At 42.1% G+C, this 18,480-nt stretch overlaps 1 protein-coding gene across 2 annotated transcripts; it reads right to left on the bottom strand.

Moving 5' to 3' along the window:
- Positions 1-3,053: 3,053 nt before the first annotated feature.
- LOC308308007 (kelch-like protein 9) lies at positions 3,054-18,119 on the bottom strand. 2 transcript variants are annotated; one of them, XM_080753359.1, is made up of 14 exons: positions 17,659-18,119; positions 16,784-16,840; positions 16,277-16,407; positions 15,500-15,672; positions 14,718-14,850; positions 12,671-12,736; positions 11,297-11,493; positions 10,263-10,338; positions 9,573-9,820; positions 8,840-9,152; positions 7,493-7,672; positions 6,886-6,999; positions 3,895-4,118; positions 3,054-3,460 (listed from the first exon to the last, which is right to left on the bottom strand). In XM_080753359.1, exons 1-14 carry the CDS (start codon positions 17,676-17,678, stop codon positions 3,188-3,190), a joined length of 2,205 nt encoding a protein of 734 aa, XP_080609485.1. In that variant the 5' UTR covers positions 17,679-18,119; the 3' UTR covers positions 3,054-3,187. The 2 variants fall into 2 exon arrangements, with proteins under 2 accessions (XP_080609485.1, XP_080609486.1); XM_080753360.1 differs by lacking the exon at positions 12,671-12,736.
- Between the last annotated feature and the right edge of the window lie 361 nt (positions 18,120-18,480).

Raw genomic sequence — 18,480 nt, 5'->3', positions numbered from 1 at the left:
CTAGGGGGAGAATACTTCCTTGTTTCTCCTTGCAAAACTGTGATCCTTCCTCCTTAAGCCCCAGGGGGGTCCAGGGGAGAAATCCGCCTAAAATGTATGCCCAAATTGGAACAGTTGTGGACACAAAACTACAATGATTGTGGCTAATCTTGTCCCACCAAATGTCAGCTAACCCCTGAAAATTCACAAATGCAGTGTAAAACATCACATTTCTCTTACCAAATTGTCCTGCTGTGATTATTTAGCTAGGAAAAGAGGATTGAAAAAGACCTCCGCCTATGGAAAATTTGCCTTCTGAATAGTGAATGAGCCTCAAGACCTCATTGAAAACATAAATATTGAATAGAGAAATTGTTCACCAAGGTGTCATCAATTGATAGGCAAAATTGTATGAATATATTCCAAACTATGTAAACTCTACAGATGTTTTAGTGAGAGTAGTGCTGTAATATTAGTAATGTTAAAGTATAGGGTGAAAAATGATAAAAACGAGTAACAATAAGTAGTAATAATACTGTAATATGAGTAATGTATGGATGAAAAGTACAATGGCAGCTGATTACTATACTGTAGGACCACTGTAACAATAATCAACAATGAAATTGTACTTTTATTTGGTCTCTATTGATTTATTGACATTTATTGACAGCTGTTCAGAGGTCAACACCTTTTGCCCCCACCGGCGGGGGCAATGGGGTTCAAGAGGTTGAAATAATGCCAGGCAGACACTTTTATCACACTATAAACACTGGCTAATGAAAGCATTGGTAGACACTTAATGAAGTGCTCGTCAGATATTGCGGGTCCAAGGACATCGTTGCATCACTTGCTGCTGCAGCTGTGTGCCGTGCATGTCTGTGTTTGTACACCGTGGTTTCAGGACATTCTGTCGTCTTATCTGGAAGGATGGCAGCCCAAGGCTTCTTTCAGCATTAGATTATTCTAATTCCGCCCACTTTTCACCCCCCCCCCCCCCCCCCTCCCACACACACACACACACACACACACACACACACACACACACACACACACACACACACACAGTGAAATATTTCAAGACTTTTTTTGGTTTTAATCTGGATGAATACAGCATACAAATATAAAATATATACTATATATAATATAAAAAATCCAGTATATATATATTTTATATTACATAAAATCTGTAAAAGAAACAAGATTTATATTACAGAAATGTGTACCTTCGGAAAAGTATGTTCATGTAGGTACTGAGTACTCGGTCAGGGCTCCTTTCGAACAAATGACTGCATCAATATGGCATGGCATGGTTGGCATGGTGTGGCATGTTTGCCCATCAGCCTGTGGCTCTGTTGAGGTGTTACGGAAGCCCAGATTGCTTTGATTTGCAGCCTTCAGCTCATCTGCATTGTTATCTGTCACCCTCTTCTTGACATTACCCTATAGATTCTCTATGGCGCTGTTTCCCAAATAGTGGGTCGGGAGTGTGTCAGTGTGACCCATGTTTGGATCGTGGATCTGTTATTAAAACACACAAATCAGGTAGGGGGTCCCTGGCACAACATATTTTCAAATGGGGGTCCGTAGACGACTTTACAAAAAAAAATATATAGCCTGGTAAACCACCCTTCCCTTGAAATCACATTGGGTTGACCAGGCTATAGAAAAACAAAGCCAACGTCGCATATAATAAGCAGACATGACAACACTGCGTTCAAGTTACGTACAGAGAATGAGTTATAATCTATTACAAAAATGCACATACAGTCAGCGATAAAAACGAGACGGAAGTAGAAAAAGAAAAGAGCATTTTTCACAAGCTTTGGAATTTCCAAATGAAAACCTGTCACAGATTCTTTCAAACCACCTTCTTGTGTCGATACGCACACTAGGGCATTCACCAAACATTCGAATATTCGAATATCAAAGTCACTATTCGACGTTGTTCATCGAAGTCGAATATTCGCCTTTTTTTTTCTTTAAAAAAATATATAGTTTATAAAGTTTGGCTAGATAGGAAGTCATAAGAATGAGTTGTCAATGCCCCTGGTGGATGAATGTGTTAATGCTCTATACCAGGGGTTCTCAAACCTTTTTAGGCCCTGACCCCCAAAATAAACATATTTGAACTGGGCACCCCCACCCTGACAAGCACTTGGAATTGTAGGTATTACATTTAATGTGACTCGGTTCCGCAGATAAATATTGTGAAAATAGCATGTAGATCGGCTATTTTCACAATGTTCGTCTCTTGCTTACTAAATATTTGACAGTTTGGCCAGTCCTGTCGAATATTCGACTATTCGAACACTTTGAGGTCGAATAATTCGAATACTAAAAATCACTATTCGTGAATGCCCTAACGCACACTGGACTTGACAGACACGACTGTGTTCCTACTCCATGGTTGTCTGCAGCTATACCCATTACTTGGGAACAATGCGATAACAAAATAAAAGCAACGGAAGATGAACCTAGGACAACATTAGGAGATTGATTAATGCTTTTGACAGAAATTGTGGTCCATGTCACAGCTGTGAGCAAACGTTAGGACTATTTTTCTGATTTTATTGTCGCCTGTTCTTTTGTTTCATATTCATGTTGTCATATGTCAGTATTACATTTTCTAGGTGTCAGTAAGAAGACTGATAGATCACTATTCCAATATGTACAGTTTTTACAGGCCCAAGGGATGCCAGTTTGAAAGTGGTTAAATCTTAAAAACTTTATAAATATCTATTATATCTAACCAATCACAATTACAGTATTAAAGGAGTAGTTCACCCCCAATTTTTTTTTCCTTCTATTGATTACTCACGCCATGGAGACTTGGGTTCAATAATATTGTTTTGTATTTGTCGCATTCCTAAGGCAATAATTTGATTACAATAGATGTACCCCCATTGATTCCGGATGGAGACCCAAATGTATTTGGGTCCCCATCCGAAATCAATGGGGGTAAATTTACTAAAATCTGAATTTTGTCTTAGGAATGCAACAAAAAATACAAAAATATTATTGAACTCAAGTCTCCAGGGGATGAGTAATCAATAGAAAAAAAGTCATTTTGGGGTGAACTACTCCTTTAACAAGAGCTTGCGATGAATCCATTGAAACATATATTTTTTATTTCCTGAATAGTAAAATAGTGGACAGTATATGAAAATTTGCGACAGGGCGTTTTCCGTGCGTGCACGCTCTCTCTCAGTCAGTCCTTGGACGTGGGCAGCAGGCCCTCGGGTATCTGGGCATCGTCCACCGAGCCCTCGGGTACGTGCACGGTCATGGTGACTGCCCGGATCCCTCCCAGGGGCTCCAGGACGTTGAAGACCCTGTCCCACGTGTCCTGCTCTGGGTCGTACCGCTGCACGGCGTCCACCATGCACCGGCTGTTCCACGAGTAGCCGCCCACCACGTAGACCATGCCCTCGAACACGGTGATGCCCACGTCGCTCTGGCCCCGCGGCATGGGCGCCACCACCTGTGGTGGAAAAAATAATTTAACAATCATCGTGGTATTGATTTATTAAATGTATTATTAGTAGATGCAACTTAAACCCCTCTGCAGGGTTGACATCATCACCCGAACACACTCTTTACAAACAGCCGACTCACACAAACCTATTTAAAAAAAAATGCCGACTGTGTGTGTTTGTAACTATTGAATAAACACCATGTAAGGAGTGACCATCTGTTGTTACCTCTCTATACATCTCCTGCCTACAGTATTGTATAAATGTGTGTGGGACATGGGTGTGGGGGGCAGATGAGGGAAGCTCTGGAGGGAGGCACAAGTCTCTCTTCTGTGATGAAATCTACAATAAAGTATGAAGTTTGAATCCTGGCATTGCAGTCCTGCATCTTCCTGATCTGTTTAACCTACTTATAGTAACTTCAAAAAATTCCATTACACACCGTCCACTGGTCCGTCTCGGGGCTGTAGTACTCGCAGCCCAGCACGTCGTCGTAGTCGGTTGCTCCCTTGAAGTGGTTGCCGCCTATGACGTAGAGGCGGTCGCCCACCGTGCACATGCAGTGGAGGCCGCGGAGCTCCACCATGTCGGCCCGCTGGCTCCAGGCTTCGGCCACGGGGTCGTAGCACCACAGCTCCTTCTGGAAGGTGTCCCTGGTGATGCCCCCTGGGAGGCAGACAAGGGTCAGTGAGCTCATGTTAGACCCTCCAGAAAAAAAACATGGGCAAAAATCCTTGAAACGCGGTGCGAAGTGACACGGAATTGGGAGGAGTAAAACCAAGTTCTGTTGTTCACCACAAACATGATTGAAAGGTCAGTGTCACATGCATTGTGACGCGTAGTGCGATTGTAGATTTGCTATTTTCACTATTTTAAATATGTCTTAAATGGTTAATTAAGGAGTCAAAGGTGCAATATGTGTCTTTGAAAAGTAGTGAAGTCAAAGTCATACATATCCAAAAATACAAATACGCATGTAAAGGATGACGCTCAGAAATGTACAATGCTCATCAAGTAAATGTTTAGTTACTGGCAACCACTGACCAACCGTAATGGAACAACTTTGCTGTGACCGTAAAAATACACAAGCAAACAAAAAAACAAACTAACTAACAAACAGTAGAAATTGAAGTGGATAGAGGGAAAAAGTGAGTGTGTGTCACTGTGTCTGTCTGTGGGAGGCTCTGACTTTGAGACAGTGGCCCAGAAACGGTTCTTACTCCTAACACAAATTGTAAGACTCTCTGACAAGAAACACAAAGGGTGGGTTTGGTTTTGGTTTGGAAGGGGAAGGAAGTGGTCAGGTGTTGCAAGCTGCAAGCTGTAGACAGCATGGCTATTGTAACACAACATTCATCTCCAGGATCTGCTCTTTCTTTGTTTTATTTGTGCATAAGTGAATCGATCAGCTACTCTTTATCAAACTGAACCCTACACCCACCACTACCCAACAAATACAAATGATTTGGGGTTTTGGTTAATTATTTGTACTAGCCCTTACCCGGTCAAAGATATGAGCTCCGAAATGATGTGCAGTGTGTGGATTATGGGATGTACACTGTGCACACAGTATATGAGGGATGGAAAGTAACTTTAACTGGTGCTTGCATGCTAATATGTAGGAGCATCAATGTAAGAAATACCCGTTCCATTTAACGGCTACAGAGATACTGTGTACCGATCTGCATGATTTTGGACAACATCTGTAACAGGGCCAGAACCACCCCCCCCCCCCCCCCCCCCCGTGTGTGTGTGTGTGTGTGTGTGTGGGTTTGTGTGTGATTGTGCATGGCCTGAACAACAGCGCCCCTCCCTTAACATGTGTGGTCACAAAAGGTACTGTAGGCTAAATAGATATAGATACACCATAAAAATGCAATTATACAGCATACGATTTGTGAAAGTGACAAACGGGCTTCACAGTTATGTCAGGTGTGTTCATATGCTGATGGTGATCCGATTTCAGATCAATTGCTCCAGCCACTGAGGAGAAACGCGGTTTCAGACAGACACTCAGACAGACAGACAGACATTCGGAAAATTATATGTTAGATATCTGGTTGCTGTTTGTTCCGAATCAGTTTATTTGTCTCAACAATTTGACAGGTTCACTTGCTAATAACCAAATAACAAATGAAGCATTATGAGGTTGTCGCTGTCAATCTCGTACTGTGTCCATAAAAAAAAACAAAAAAAAACATGACTTTTCATGAAATGGAATGAAGAACTAAAGGATCCGATGTAGTTATTATTTAGTCTCACAAACAAGCTCTTGTTTCATTGGTTAAATATTTATAGAACCCGCAGACACACTTCACCACTTTCAGTTTGACTTTCAAAATTGTTCCGAAATTACGAAAATAGTTATTTTTGCTACTTTTGGTGCCACTCTTGCGTGACAAAGTAGGGCATTGATATACAGACATAAAAAGCAACGATATTGTATGAAAGCTATTCTTTCCATGCAGACTTAGTTTAAATAGTGGCTAAAGGAATCAAATAAATATTTGTCATCATGTAATAATGGTAAAAAAGGAGGTACTATTCCAGTTAAATGTCAATGATGGTGCATATGTATTTAGCCTTGTTGTTTCTGTGAGATGTTCGCTGGCATGCCATGCAAGCAAAACTGAAACCGAACCACACTTCTGAGAGCTGCGGTTTAGCATTGTTCGAAAGGTCTCTGTCTCACTCTGACCCACTTCGACCGCAGGTCTTTGTGTTTCCTGTGTCTTGGTCGTTGCACGGCAAAGAAACCCTTGTGACTAGAGCTAGTTTTCTCATCCACGGTTGCTATGAAACAACTCGTAGAATTTAAAAAGCTGAAAGGGACCACGTGCAAGAGTCTGCAGCTGAACAGGAAGTGGGTTGAAGTAGGACAACAACGCAGGCTCTATGTGGTGAAAGTCACTACCTTAAGGCATGAGCGCTGTTACGATCTGCCCCTGCAGCTCTCTGAACTGACTGCGGGGAATAGCTGTTACACACGGCAAAACATTTACGGGACTTTCCTTAGACCAGTGTGTGGACTGTGGTTCTGAAACTGTTTTCACGTTAAGGACCCTCAAATTAATGTGTATTGTATTTGGCTGCGGACCCCCATCTGAAAATTGGGGGGACCCGAATACAAGACGTTGTTAAATGTTTTAAAAATATTATTTTTTATATAGCTGATCTACAGGCTCACGAGTCACGGCAAGTTGTGACAGGTTGTGAGCTTGTGGATCAGCTATTTTCAGATAGCATATGTATGTATATAGGTTTAAAGTGGCTAAACTGATTTTATATTAACACATTTTCCTGGGGACCCCCCCGGAACCCAATTTTGAGAACCACCTCATTTATGGGACTTTCCTTAGACCATTTTGTGGCATTCCCTTAAAATAAGGAAGGCCGTTTCAGTGTTATCCCCTAAAAAAAGGTCTTACAGTACCTGAGACATACATAAGGTCCCCGTGGACTGCCCCTGCATGGCCGTAATGCGGCTCCACCATGTTTGTTGCAAACGTCCACTCATTCTTCCTCAGGTTGTAGCACTCTACCGTGTCTGAAAGCATAGAGAAAGACACAATGTAATGTATAAAATTGCACAGTACACTGCAAAGAAATGCTGGATGAACAAAACAGTCAAGCTTATTAGGCCTGAACGCAAATCTGTGTCACAGAGTGCCGTGCTGCGAGCTTGTAGATCTGCTATTTTTGACCCGATTATATAAATGTCATCTAAATCAATGGTTCTCAAACTTTTTTATGTCAAGGACCCCCAAAATTACATGTATTTGGCCACGGACCTCCATCTCAAAATATGTTGTTCCAGGGACCACCCAAAAGCATATATTTGAGTTACAAATGTTCCCTTTTAAAAAGATATATCCAACGACTTGCAAAAAGAAATCACGATTTAAAAAAAGAAATAGCACATCTACAAGCTCGCAGCGCGGCACTCGGTGCCGCGCTGTGAGCTTGTATATCTGCTATTTTTCAAAAGTTAAATAATTCTAGGCCTAAATTTAACAGAGGCAGTAAAATATCAGCCTCACCAGTCTCTCCCGAGGCGTTCCTTCCTCCGACTGCATAGAGCTTCCCTTTCAGAGCGCAGAGGTGGAAGAAGGTCCTCTTCTCGTTGAGGGGAGCGATCTGAAGCCACTTGTCAAAGCGAGGGTCGTAGCGGTAGGCGGTGTCCACTGCTGTCTTACCTTTGGTGTCATAGGTGATCTGGCCTATGAAGGGATAGACACACAAACACATGTCTATTATAAAAACTAATTTCTCCTTTTCTCGTAGCCGTACTGCCCCTTAACAGATTAGGACTGTATTCAATACCAATAGAGGAAGTTTGACATATCGGACTGAACCTACGTATCTGCTAAGTTTGGGATGGCAGAATTCTTGTCATAAGAAGTTGTTGAAAACTAAAATACAAGAGATAATGGCAGCAGAGCTGCCCTTCCCCTATAAGGATTGGGCCATCACTTCCCACTCTGTGTACTTGTCCTTCCTCTCCCTGGGTTTGTTCAGCTTTTAGGTCCAGCTTCAGCAACTATAATTAGACTAAAGATGGACATTAGATTCACGAACAGCTTGGTCTTGGTCTATATAGGAACATAATTGGCCCATGTTCGTAGGAGAGAAGCCGGGCAGGAAGGGTGATATTTGTCACTGCACATACACCTACAGGTTGGGGGCAGCATCTTTCAGTGGTGAGGTTGCATGAAGTAGTGGGGATAAGGATGCAACGGCAAGTAGAGAGAGGAATTCATTGCCATAACAACTAAATTGACCATTTGTCATCCTTCTGGTTGGTCAATGACTGACCAACCAGCAGGCTCTTTCTGCCTTGTTCTGCCCTGGTTCCGCCTTATATGGTTGTTTATGTTGAATTTGCTAAAACATCATTTGGAGAAAACAAAAACCTGATATGTCCATTCACCATTCTGCGCCTGAGATGTTCCATTTTACTGAGACTAAGTTTCAAATAAGAATTAAATACACAGAACGTGGGGCGCCCGCTGGCCTGGTGGTCAAGGCGCATACCACATACTAGGCTATGATGCCTGCTGGCGTCGCCGGTTCGATTCCCGATCCGGACGACCTTTGCCACATGTCATTCCCCATCTCTCATCCCATTTCCTGTCAGTCTACTGTCCTATCAAATAAAGGCATAAAAAGCCCAAAAACAAATCTTAAAAAAAAAAAGAATGCACAGAACGTCAATATGAAGCAACTGAAAAATACCTTATTTCAATGGTAGTGGATGGAGAGACCATTGGATTTTTGTCCAACCAACAAAAAGCAACCAAATGGGTGCAAAGAGGGGCACAACCAGGACTTGATAAAGGGTCAATTGAGGTGAAAAGGGGGTAAAAACTAGGAAAACATTCACTGACCCCCAACGATGTAGAGGAATCCGCCCAGCAGAGCGACGCCGTGCTGATAGCGGGGCACCTCCATGGGCTTCAGGGCCCTCCAGTGACCCCCGTCCTCGTCGTACAGCCTCAGCTCCCGGCTCACCACCAGCTGCTGCCTCATCACGCCGCCCAGCGCCAGCAGGTGGGTGGCGTCCGAGCGGATGCGCGTGCGCTCCGTCTGCAGCAGCGGCTGCAGGAAGGGCATCATCTGGTAGTTGCTGGCCTCCAGCAGGAGGTTGACGCAGGCCGTGTCCCCGCGCATCACAGACGTTTTGCTTCCCTCCTCGTCCTCCTGGGAGTAGGGATGCATGGGACGATAAGCGATATTATCGATGTTTGTCGTGATAAAAAAAAAAAACATACTTCACGGTATTCGTATCGTGGGGATTGAATTTATTGTGATATCTTCCTCCCTCATGCACTGACTGGGATCAATTCACCTTTTATTTGCCAAGCTGGATATCCGGTACAACTTAAACCCCCTACAATTGCTAAAAGGTACTTATAATAAATATACATACTTGACCAATGTCTTTGCCAAAATAATTGGCGATCTACAATCTCACAACGCGTCGTGAGCTTGTAGATGTGCTATTTTTTGGCAAATGTTCCGCCCCAGGATAATGGATTTTGATTATCGCGATAATATCGTAAATCACGATTTCTTTGGTCACAATCGTGATATGAAACTTTCATATTGTTCCATCCCTACCTGGGAGATCTGGATGAGCTCCGTGGGGCTCATGAGAGGGAAGCGGATGTGGCGCATCAGGGCGTAGACGCTCTTAGACCTCTTGGGAGCGTCGTGGTCCAGCCAGGCTCTGGCGATGCGGTACAGCTCCATCTCGGAGAAGCCCCTCAGAGAGTCGCTGGACAGCGCGCTCGCCAAAGAGCTCTCAGACAGATGTAAGTAGCCCCCGCTCTGCACCAACGCGGCAAGATTCTGGCTCACAAAGTCGCCTGGACATAAGAGTTCAGATGATGGACAACGATGGTTGAATTTGAAAGTGTGAAAATTGCATTGTTTGATGTTACGTAGTGTATTGATATCTGTTATGTATTGTGGCTGTGATGTTGTTCGTCATGTTGTTTTGTGTTTTTTGTTGAAGAGAGCCTTAGATGGTTTGGATGTTTTAGTTAGATGTTATAATTTCCTATAAATCCTCTGGCTTTATTGTGTTTTCATCCTCTGTCATTGCATTGACTGTGTATGTTCGGAAAGTGCTCTTGTGCTCTTTTTTAATGTCACCAAATAAAATCAATCAATCAATCAATCAGAAGTCAGACTTTAATAAATGCATGAAACAACTTGTTCCTGGTTTGTTCAGTAATAATCAGTAGGTATCGTGTGTTGTGTGTTTTGCTTGCCAGGAATGAAATTGGGTCATCTCATATTACTCACCTATATTCACCTTCAGATCGTCCAGTTGCAAATCAGCAGCCATGCGCTCCACCTCCACACAGTTCTCAACCGTGATCTTCACCATAAAACAAATGCAGAAATGGAGGACATTTAGTACATTAAGCCTGTGGGACACACATTTGGGTCCAAGGCTGCAACTGCAACTGCAGGCTGATTATTAAAAAATATATATAATAATAGATTTTGACTAATTAGAGTATGGTTAGCTATTTTTTAATGAATAAAATGTAATTTTTTATGCCAGTCCATGCCATTCCCATACCACATAGCCTAATTTATCACATATGTCATTTACAGTAATCAATTATTCTGTAGTTTGAATACTGTTTTATATATTTTATTTATTTATTCCTAGAGCAGTGGTTTTAAGGACTCCCATAACCCTGGACCCCCATACGGTCCGGGAGTTACAGACCTGTAAGGGTCCATTTGGAGAACTCCCTCAAGGAACCCTGGGAGTCCCTGGGCCCCACTTTGAGAACTATATGTCCTAGACATTCTTTAACTTACACACCGGTGTCGGATCGGTACTCTGTATTGACCGATACGCAAGTTAGTATCATAGGGCTGTCACAATTATGACATTTTACAAGATGATTAATTGTCACTCAAATAATTGCGATTAACAATTTAATTGTGTTTTTGCCGTTGACAATTACATTTCTGTTTGGGTTGTAGGCTTTGAAGTTGCACATGGCAGATATGACACATAACCTAAATATACCAAGAAATGACTGACATATTTGACAACTTTATACTTTAAAAAGAACATTGATAGTGGAAATGGCAGATCTACAAGCTCTAGCTTGTAGATCTGCGATTTCCGCAGTTTTTAGAAATGTTTGCAATATATGAACATTTTTCAACATGGAAACGATTATGTCAAAATAATTGTGATAATGTCAAATAATTGCGATTAGACAATTATGTAATAATTGTGACAGGCCTATTAGTGTGGGTATCGAAATCGGTATCGTCGGGATGGGGAACAAATGGTACATCTCTAGTCTCACCTCACTGCTGAGCAGTTGGTTGCAGAAGCCCAGAACCGGGAGGACCTGCAGGAAGTTGGCTGCTTCCAGGGTGTCCTGGAGGTTGCTCATGTTCAGGTTGACTCTGGACGTGTAGATGAAGTCTATGATGTTCTTCAGGCCTGTCTTTGTGACCCCGTGCAGCTTGATCTCTCTCATCTCCTGCTCCCTCATACCACCTGGCCAGAAGAAAACCAGACAAAGGCATAACTAGTAAGGTGGGGCGCCCCACTCAGTGGGGCGCACATCTCCACCATGATGAGGCATGCCCTTCCCTCCACAGTTTTCTGTGTGTGCTGCTTGCTTTGTTGACGTGACATAAAAGGATGCTGATTGTTAATTCCTTGTGTTGCAGGGGCGGACTGAGGACACACACTTGACAGTTTTGAACTCTACGTCTGCAAACGGTGGACAAAGTGATCATAAAGAATATGTACAGTAAGTGACAATAACAGACATATGGTCAACACAAAAATGATTTGTCCAGCAAAACATTATGTACTTTATTAGAGGGGGTTGTCGCTGGGCCTCCCCCCTTGGTGAATCTCTAACAAGAGGAAGTAAGAACTTGGCACCATGCCCTAAATGTATAACACCACTTTTCATGTCTTCCTCACACTTCAGCCAACTTTAGACAGTTGAATGTCTGCGGACATTAAGTCGTGAGTAATTTGGGGGGTTTAGGGCAGTGGTTTTCAACTTTTTTCATATCAAGGACCATTATTTTTTCAGTATTTGAGCCGCAGACCATCATCTGATGAGATTTCAGACCAAATACTTGAATATGTTGTTTTCGTCCACATTTCCATGCTGCATTGGCAAACGTTGATAAAAATAACAATTCTTCCACGTTCTTTATTTGTGTAGACTTCTTGTAAATTAAGTAACAATGTTTAACAATGATTTAACTCTTGTGAGCGTAAAATTAAACCACCAATGGACCTGTGATTTCATTTTATGCTCTCAAGAGTTAAAGATCTACAAGGGTTAGGTCTCCATCATTTAGCTGGGGACCACCTGTAACCCCCTCAAGGACCACTGGTGGTCCCTGGAGTCTGGATCACTGGTTGAAAACCACTGGTTTAGGGGTATGTGTTGGTGTTAATCAAATGCAAGGCTTGCACCAGACTGCATGTCTGTCTCTCTCACTCCCACTCTCTTTCTCTCTCCATGCATGTGTCTAAACATCCATGGCAATGTTTAGAAACGTCACCAATAAGAATAAAACTATACTTTACAAGATCAACGTTGGTGTAACTAAGAGATTTGCTGTTTTTTTTTTGTTTTTTTAGTTGTCTGCCAGGGGCCGACGGGAGCGAACTGTTGTGTGTGTATAGTATAGTGCAGATCCCATACCAGACGCATAGCTTGCAGCTGATTGGCTAGTTCCACTCACAGCCTCATGGACACATGTCCCGCCATCTGTAGGGACGGTGCATGGGTGTGAGGTTATGAGTTCACAAAAATGACATAGTGGTCGTTGGCCCATTTAAAGAATATTCAGTCATTGACCATGGAACACGAAATATGGCTGCAATTGACCAAGTAGTTTGGGAGGTTAGCCCATGCACCGCACGTGCGCATGCACACACACACATACAGAGGTACTGTCGCACTTAGAACAACAGACTCGCTCCCTAGCTTCTGCCGTGGCCTGAAGACTCACCTCTTCAGACTCCACTTACCGTAGCACTTACCTACCCTCAATGACCAGATAGTGTTTTTTAGGTTTTACCGGTATATAACAATTTTACTGATTAGGTGCTACGTTATTTTTTTTCTAGATTGATATCTCAATGCATCTGATGTACCTTGATTATTGTAAATCGCTCTGGATTAAGAGTGTCTGATAAATGCCTAAATTGTAAATTGTACTGTATAACCCTAACCCCTTCACTATACCTGTGGCCTGGAGATAAAGATCACAGCAGTGATTTGTATCATTTCAAGATCTTTATCTTGTGCTGGTGTGTCAAGAAGCATCGTCATAGCAATAATGTGCACGTCAATAACAACAAGTGCAGCATCAGTGCTACGTATAGCAGCACCTCGGCACAGTTGTGATTCCACACCTCACATTTCAGCAACACTTGGTTCTCAACCAGCCGTCCTCGAACCACTAGCGGTTAATGGAATAATTAACAAGTGGTCCATGGAAAAACAATGTTGAAAAAATGATTATGCACGCAGCCACGGATACAAAATACCATATGCGATTTGTAATGTGGCTAATTAATCTACTTGGGGTGACATGAAGTGAACCTTCGGACTTATGGGCAGTCCCCAGCCTACTTCTTTAAATAGTTTAAATAGTTTTCAATACAAAATATAATGCAGTAACTTTTGTTAGGCTACGTTTATGCACCTGCTTGTCATTCATGCATAACAAATGGCATCAAACTGTAATCATTCCTGACATCGTGGCCGGCAGTTTGAAATCCCAGCGGTCCTTGAGGATTGGTCGAAATATGAGCCCACAAAGGGTTGAGATTGAGAACCACTGGTGGAAAGTAACTAAGTACATGTACTCAAGTACTGTACATAAGTACAATTTTTAAGTATTTGAAGTATTACTTTCCAGTACTTTTACTTCTACTCCACTAAATCCGAGAGGCAAATAGTGTACTTTTACCCCATTTGTAATATTTGAGTTAGTTAAAGTTATATTTTGATTATTATTACAAAACATACACTAACCACTTCAACCCTATATACATTTGAAAATAGTCGCGATGCTACGCATTGTGAGCTTGTAGATCTGCTATTTTCAAATATTTTTTATACATTTGAAAACTTGTGAAATGGGACAATCTGCATAATGAGTACTTTATTTGAATTCTGGACTTCTACTTGTAACTTGTACTTGAGTATTTCTGCATTGCAGTATTGATACTTTTACTTAAGTAAAACATTTTAGTACTTTCACTGCCAGTGGATGATTACACAATGAAGTGCAAGCTGCTGCCACCCCCAAAAACAGGAAGTTAAATGCGGCACATAGTCAGATGGTGAAGTCTTAACAATGTTGCTGCTTCTCGTCTTTTACTGTGTATTTATGTTAATGTTAAGTGAATGTAAAAATAGCAGCGTCTTGTGACACTAGATGACTGTGCTGTGAAATGAGTTAAAACTCCATTATGGCCATGTTTTACAACAAAGCATGAATTATGGCTAATGGTTAATCAGACTTAATGATATATTTTATTTAAAAAACACTTGGATTAATCGATTAATCGAAAAAGTAATGGATAGAATATCACAAAAATGATACACATGCATGTCATTTTGGGGGTCCTCGACATGAAAAGGTGTGAGCAGAGCACCACTGTTAGCAACAACGGGTTTAGAAGACACTTGTAGAATGAGCCTCAGGTCTTAATGGTTTAAGGATACTGTGACTCACCAGTGAACATGGCCTTGAAGTAATCGCTGGCGGAGGCCATGATGACTCTGTGTACTGGAAACTTGTCAGTGCTGTCCCCAGGCACCAAGATGACGTCACACAGAGTTTCATCTAACCGAAACGTAGCAAAGCCCTTTTGGAAAAAGGATATTGTGCACATAGTTAGTCATCAGTAGCTGCACATACATCTTTGTTTACAGTAAAGTTACTTCCATATTTACAGTACAGTATGGCATAGTCCATTGCATTGGCCACTAGTAAACCTCCACCATTTCCCTACAGATGTGAAGAACATCTTTAAGGTTTGATGTTTACCCGGTGTCCTAGTTTCTCTGAGGCCCCACGTTGTTCTCTCTGCACGCTACACTACAGTATATGTGACCCTGTTTTTAATACCGAATTGGCCAAATTGTCAAATGCTGTATTACGCAAGAAAGAGGCAAACATTTTGAAAATAGACTATCTAAAGGCTCACAGCTACGTTGTGAGCTTGTACTATTTTCACAATATTTATCCGTGGAACCGAGTCAAACTAAATGCAATCTGGCTAGCCATCGTCATCTCTGTTTTGTTCCTTAGCATCAGAGAATCTGTTCTTGAGAGATTAAATTAAATGTAATTGCCTACAATTCCAAGTGCTTGTCAGGGTGGGGTTTCCCCAGTTCAAATATCATTGGGGTGTAGCGGCCTAAAAACGTTAGGGTACCCTTAACGTTTAACCCTACTAAATGCCTAAATTGTAATTGGAAATGTATTAAATACTGTTTTGCTGCATTACATGCCTGCAGGACATCTGCACAGTGTTCAGTGCTGCAGAACACCCTGGCCAGCGGTCTTGGGGGTAGATGTGGCTTCATGTAGGTTGCTGGAGGTTTTGGGGGTCCCGCCACGGGCCCATGGGTGGCCGGGGGCCCCGTGGGCGGGGCTCCAGCAGCAGGAGGAGGTTGTCTGTCTTCTGCAGGATTATAAATATTAAGAGAAGAGAAGAATATGTCTTAAAACACTCTCAAGATTTTTCAAAACTGTCCGCACAGGCACCTGCTGCTGCTCCGAGTAAGTACAACATTTTGACCAGCGAATGACCATTTTGACCATTTTCTGGTCAAAACGTTGTACTTTGTGCGTCAAAGATGACTCAACAACAGGAAATTGACATTTTTATTTAAAAATGTCAACATTGTCAGAATCCACGTTGTGTTTGTTTGTGTGCTAGAAGAGTGACTTTGAGAGCTGTTTCAATATGCAATGTAAATCGTCGGGGAGAATATTTTCTCTTATAATATATTTTTTTATCAACGGAGCAACTATTGAGAAATCTCACTAGGTTATGAAGTTCATGGCAAGGTAGGCCTAACTACACAACACAAACCAAAGGTCATCTTTTTTTTATGTTGTCAGATTAATGTTTCTGCTCTACTGCTGCAAGTGCATGGAAGGATTATGCTCAAATGTCACTTCATTATTTATTTATTGTAGAATAATAAAAAAATGTTTGAAATGTAATAGTTCTACTTCAGTCCATACAGCTCGATAGACTTAGATCTCAGTTGGAGACAGACCTTGGGGAGCCTGCCTGTCGGCTGGTTGGTTTGGGGGTCTGTCAGGCTGGGCAGGGGGTCTCGCGGCCCTGCTCCCCAGACGGGACAGCCTCCGGTGGAGCCTGCCTGGACCACTGTCATCCCCACTTCCCCTGGAGAGGACAAACAATCACGCTTTCTGATTCAACCCTTTTACATTCCAGATAGAGAGAATACTCGATCAGATGAAATTCAATATTGTATCCCCCAATAAATATGACAGTGGCAGCTGTTACGTAATCAGAAAACATGTGCCTACTTCAGTTAACGACAGAAAACATCTCTCTGAAAATAAATGAACGCCTTTCAGACAGAGCACGGTTGCTATGTCCTACGCATTCATTTTAGCTAACAATGCATAGGGATGCAATGTGTTGTGAGCTTGCAGATTAGCTATTTTCGTCCTTTTTTTCGCCTATTAATGACAAGCCCAAAACACGGACACCAGGATTAAAAGTTAAAAGGGACAAATAAGCGTAACCACTTTACCCCATGCGATTGGCCTCTTGTGGCTGCTGTCCACTGGCCTCACGTCGGAGAGAATTCCTGAGTGCAGACATGTTTTTTTAATGTATTGAATCTTTTTGTACAAATGTATGTGTGACTCAGACATACGTTCTTTAATAATAATAAAATGCAAGGCAAAGGTTTTTCCTTGGCCTCTAGGGGGTTCAGTGCACATACGGTGCAGTTATGGACAAGTGTTGAATCGTTTTTAGTGCCCGATCTTTGATCTTTGAAAAGTATGCTCTTTGAGCATCTCTTATGCTGTTGTTGTGATGATGGTTTCTTTAAAAATATTGCAATGAATATACAGTCTGGTTTTTCTCCATTTTCTTTCAGCTGCTCCACATGCTTTCTTTAGGTCGTCAATATGATAATTATTCCATGTTTTTTTTCTTCTTCTTTGCTTTATTTTTAATTGGGGCAACTGTATTGAGAGCGCAGCTGAGTTTTTCATTGAAATAGTTTATCACGTTGTTGTTTAACGGTCTGTCCTCATCAGAGGTGGTGGGACACATTGAGTTAATGATTTCGGCAAATGTGATTTCTGCTGCTGCGTAAATGTTTTCTCTTTTTAATTATTAGGAGTAGGGCTGTCACAATTATTACATAATCGTCTAATCGCGATTATTTTTCATAATCGCCATAATTGTTTCCATGTTGAAAAATGTTCATATATTTAAAAAAAAAAGTCAAAGTAGTGGAAATAGCAGATCTACAAGGTCAACTTGTAGATCGGCACTCAGTGCCGCGCTGTGAGCTTGTATATCTGCTATATTTTAATAGTTAAAGCTTGAAATAATGGTTAAAGTGGTGACACAGATAAATGGGTTAACACAATGTCCAGCACTGTAACTCACCTTGAAGAGATCCTCCTCATGAGACTGCTTCTGAGTCCCCCCTCCAGCCTGAGGGCCGTGGTAGTCCAGACCTCTCAGAATTATGAAGCTATACGGTTATGTTCTCCTGCAGCCCAGAGCTCCCAGATGAATATGAAGTTACACTAGATGCCACCTGTAGTCCAGACCTTTTAGAAGAATATGAAGCTATGGTAGATGTCTCCTGCAGCCTAGACCTCCCAGATGAATATCAAGCTGCACTAGATGCCGCCTGTTAGTAGTCCAGACCTCTTAGAAGAGTATGACACTACTAGACCAAGATACTAGACCAAGAATACAAAGCTACAGAAGATGTCTCCTGCAGTGCAACAGCAGCTGGTTTCGGAGCAACTATGAACATGTCAGGGTGTTTCACTCTCTTGTCTTAACCAACACCTCACTCTCACTTCCTGCGTTACACTTCTCCTTCCTTGCCGCCTCGCCTTTATCTTCTCTGCATCTCGGAGCTCTCCCCTCACATGCCCTCAACTGTGTGATGAGTTAAGATTGTGACAGCGTTGTTGTTGTTTGTTTGTATTGCATTGTATTTTTCTTTCGTGTTTTGACTACTTCAAACATGCAGCAAGACAAACTCCAATGACTAACTTTTGAAAGTGTCAAAGGCATTATTTTTTTTTATGTTCGTTTTTTGGCATTTATTATGCTCCGTTTCAGGTCAGTTTAGATAGATATACAGGAAACCAAGAGCAGATCGAGGAGAGACCTGCAAGACAGGGTCTGATTCGAACCCGGGTCCTCACGCTCAAGCAGTGTGCACTGGCTGAGGCACCATGCAGGCACCCT

The sequence above is a fragment of the Nannobrachium achirus genome, assembly GCF_963921795.1.
Source record: "Nannobrachium achirus genome assembly, chromosome: 22".
Lineage (NCBI taxonomy): Eukaryota > Metazoa > Chordata > Actinopteri > Myctophiformes > Myctophidae > Nannobrachium > Nannobrachium achirus.
The sequence above is the reverse complement of the archived record's forward strand: the minus strand, read 5'-3'. Positions and strand labels throughout refer to the sequence as shown.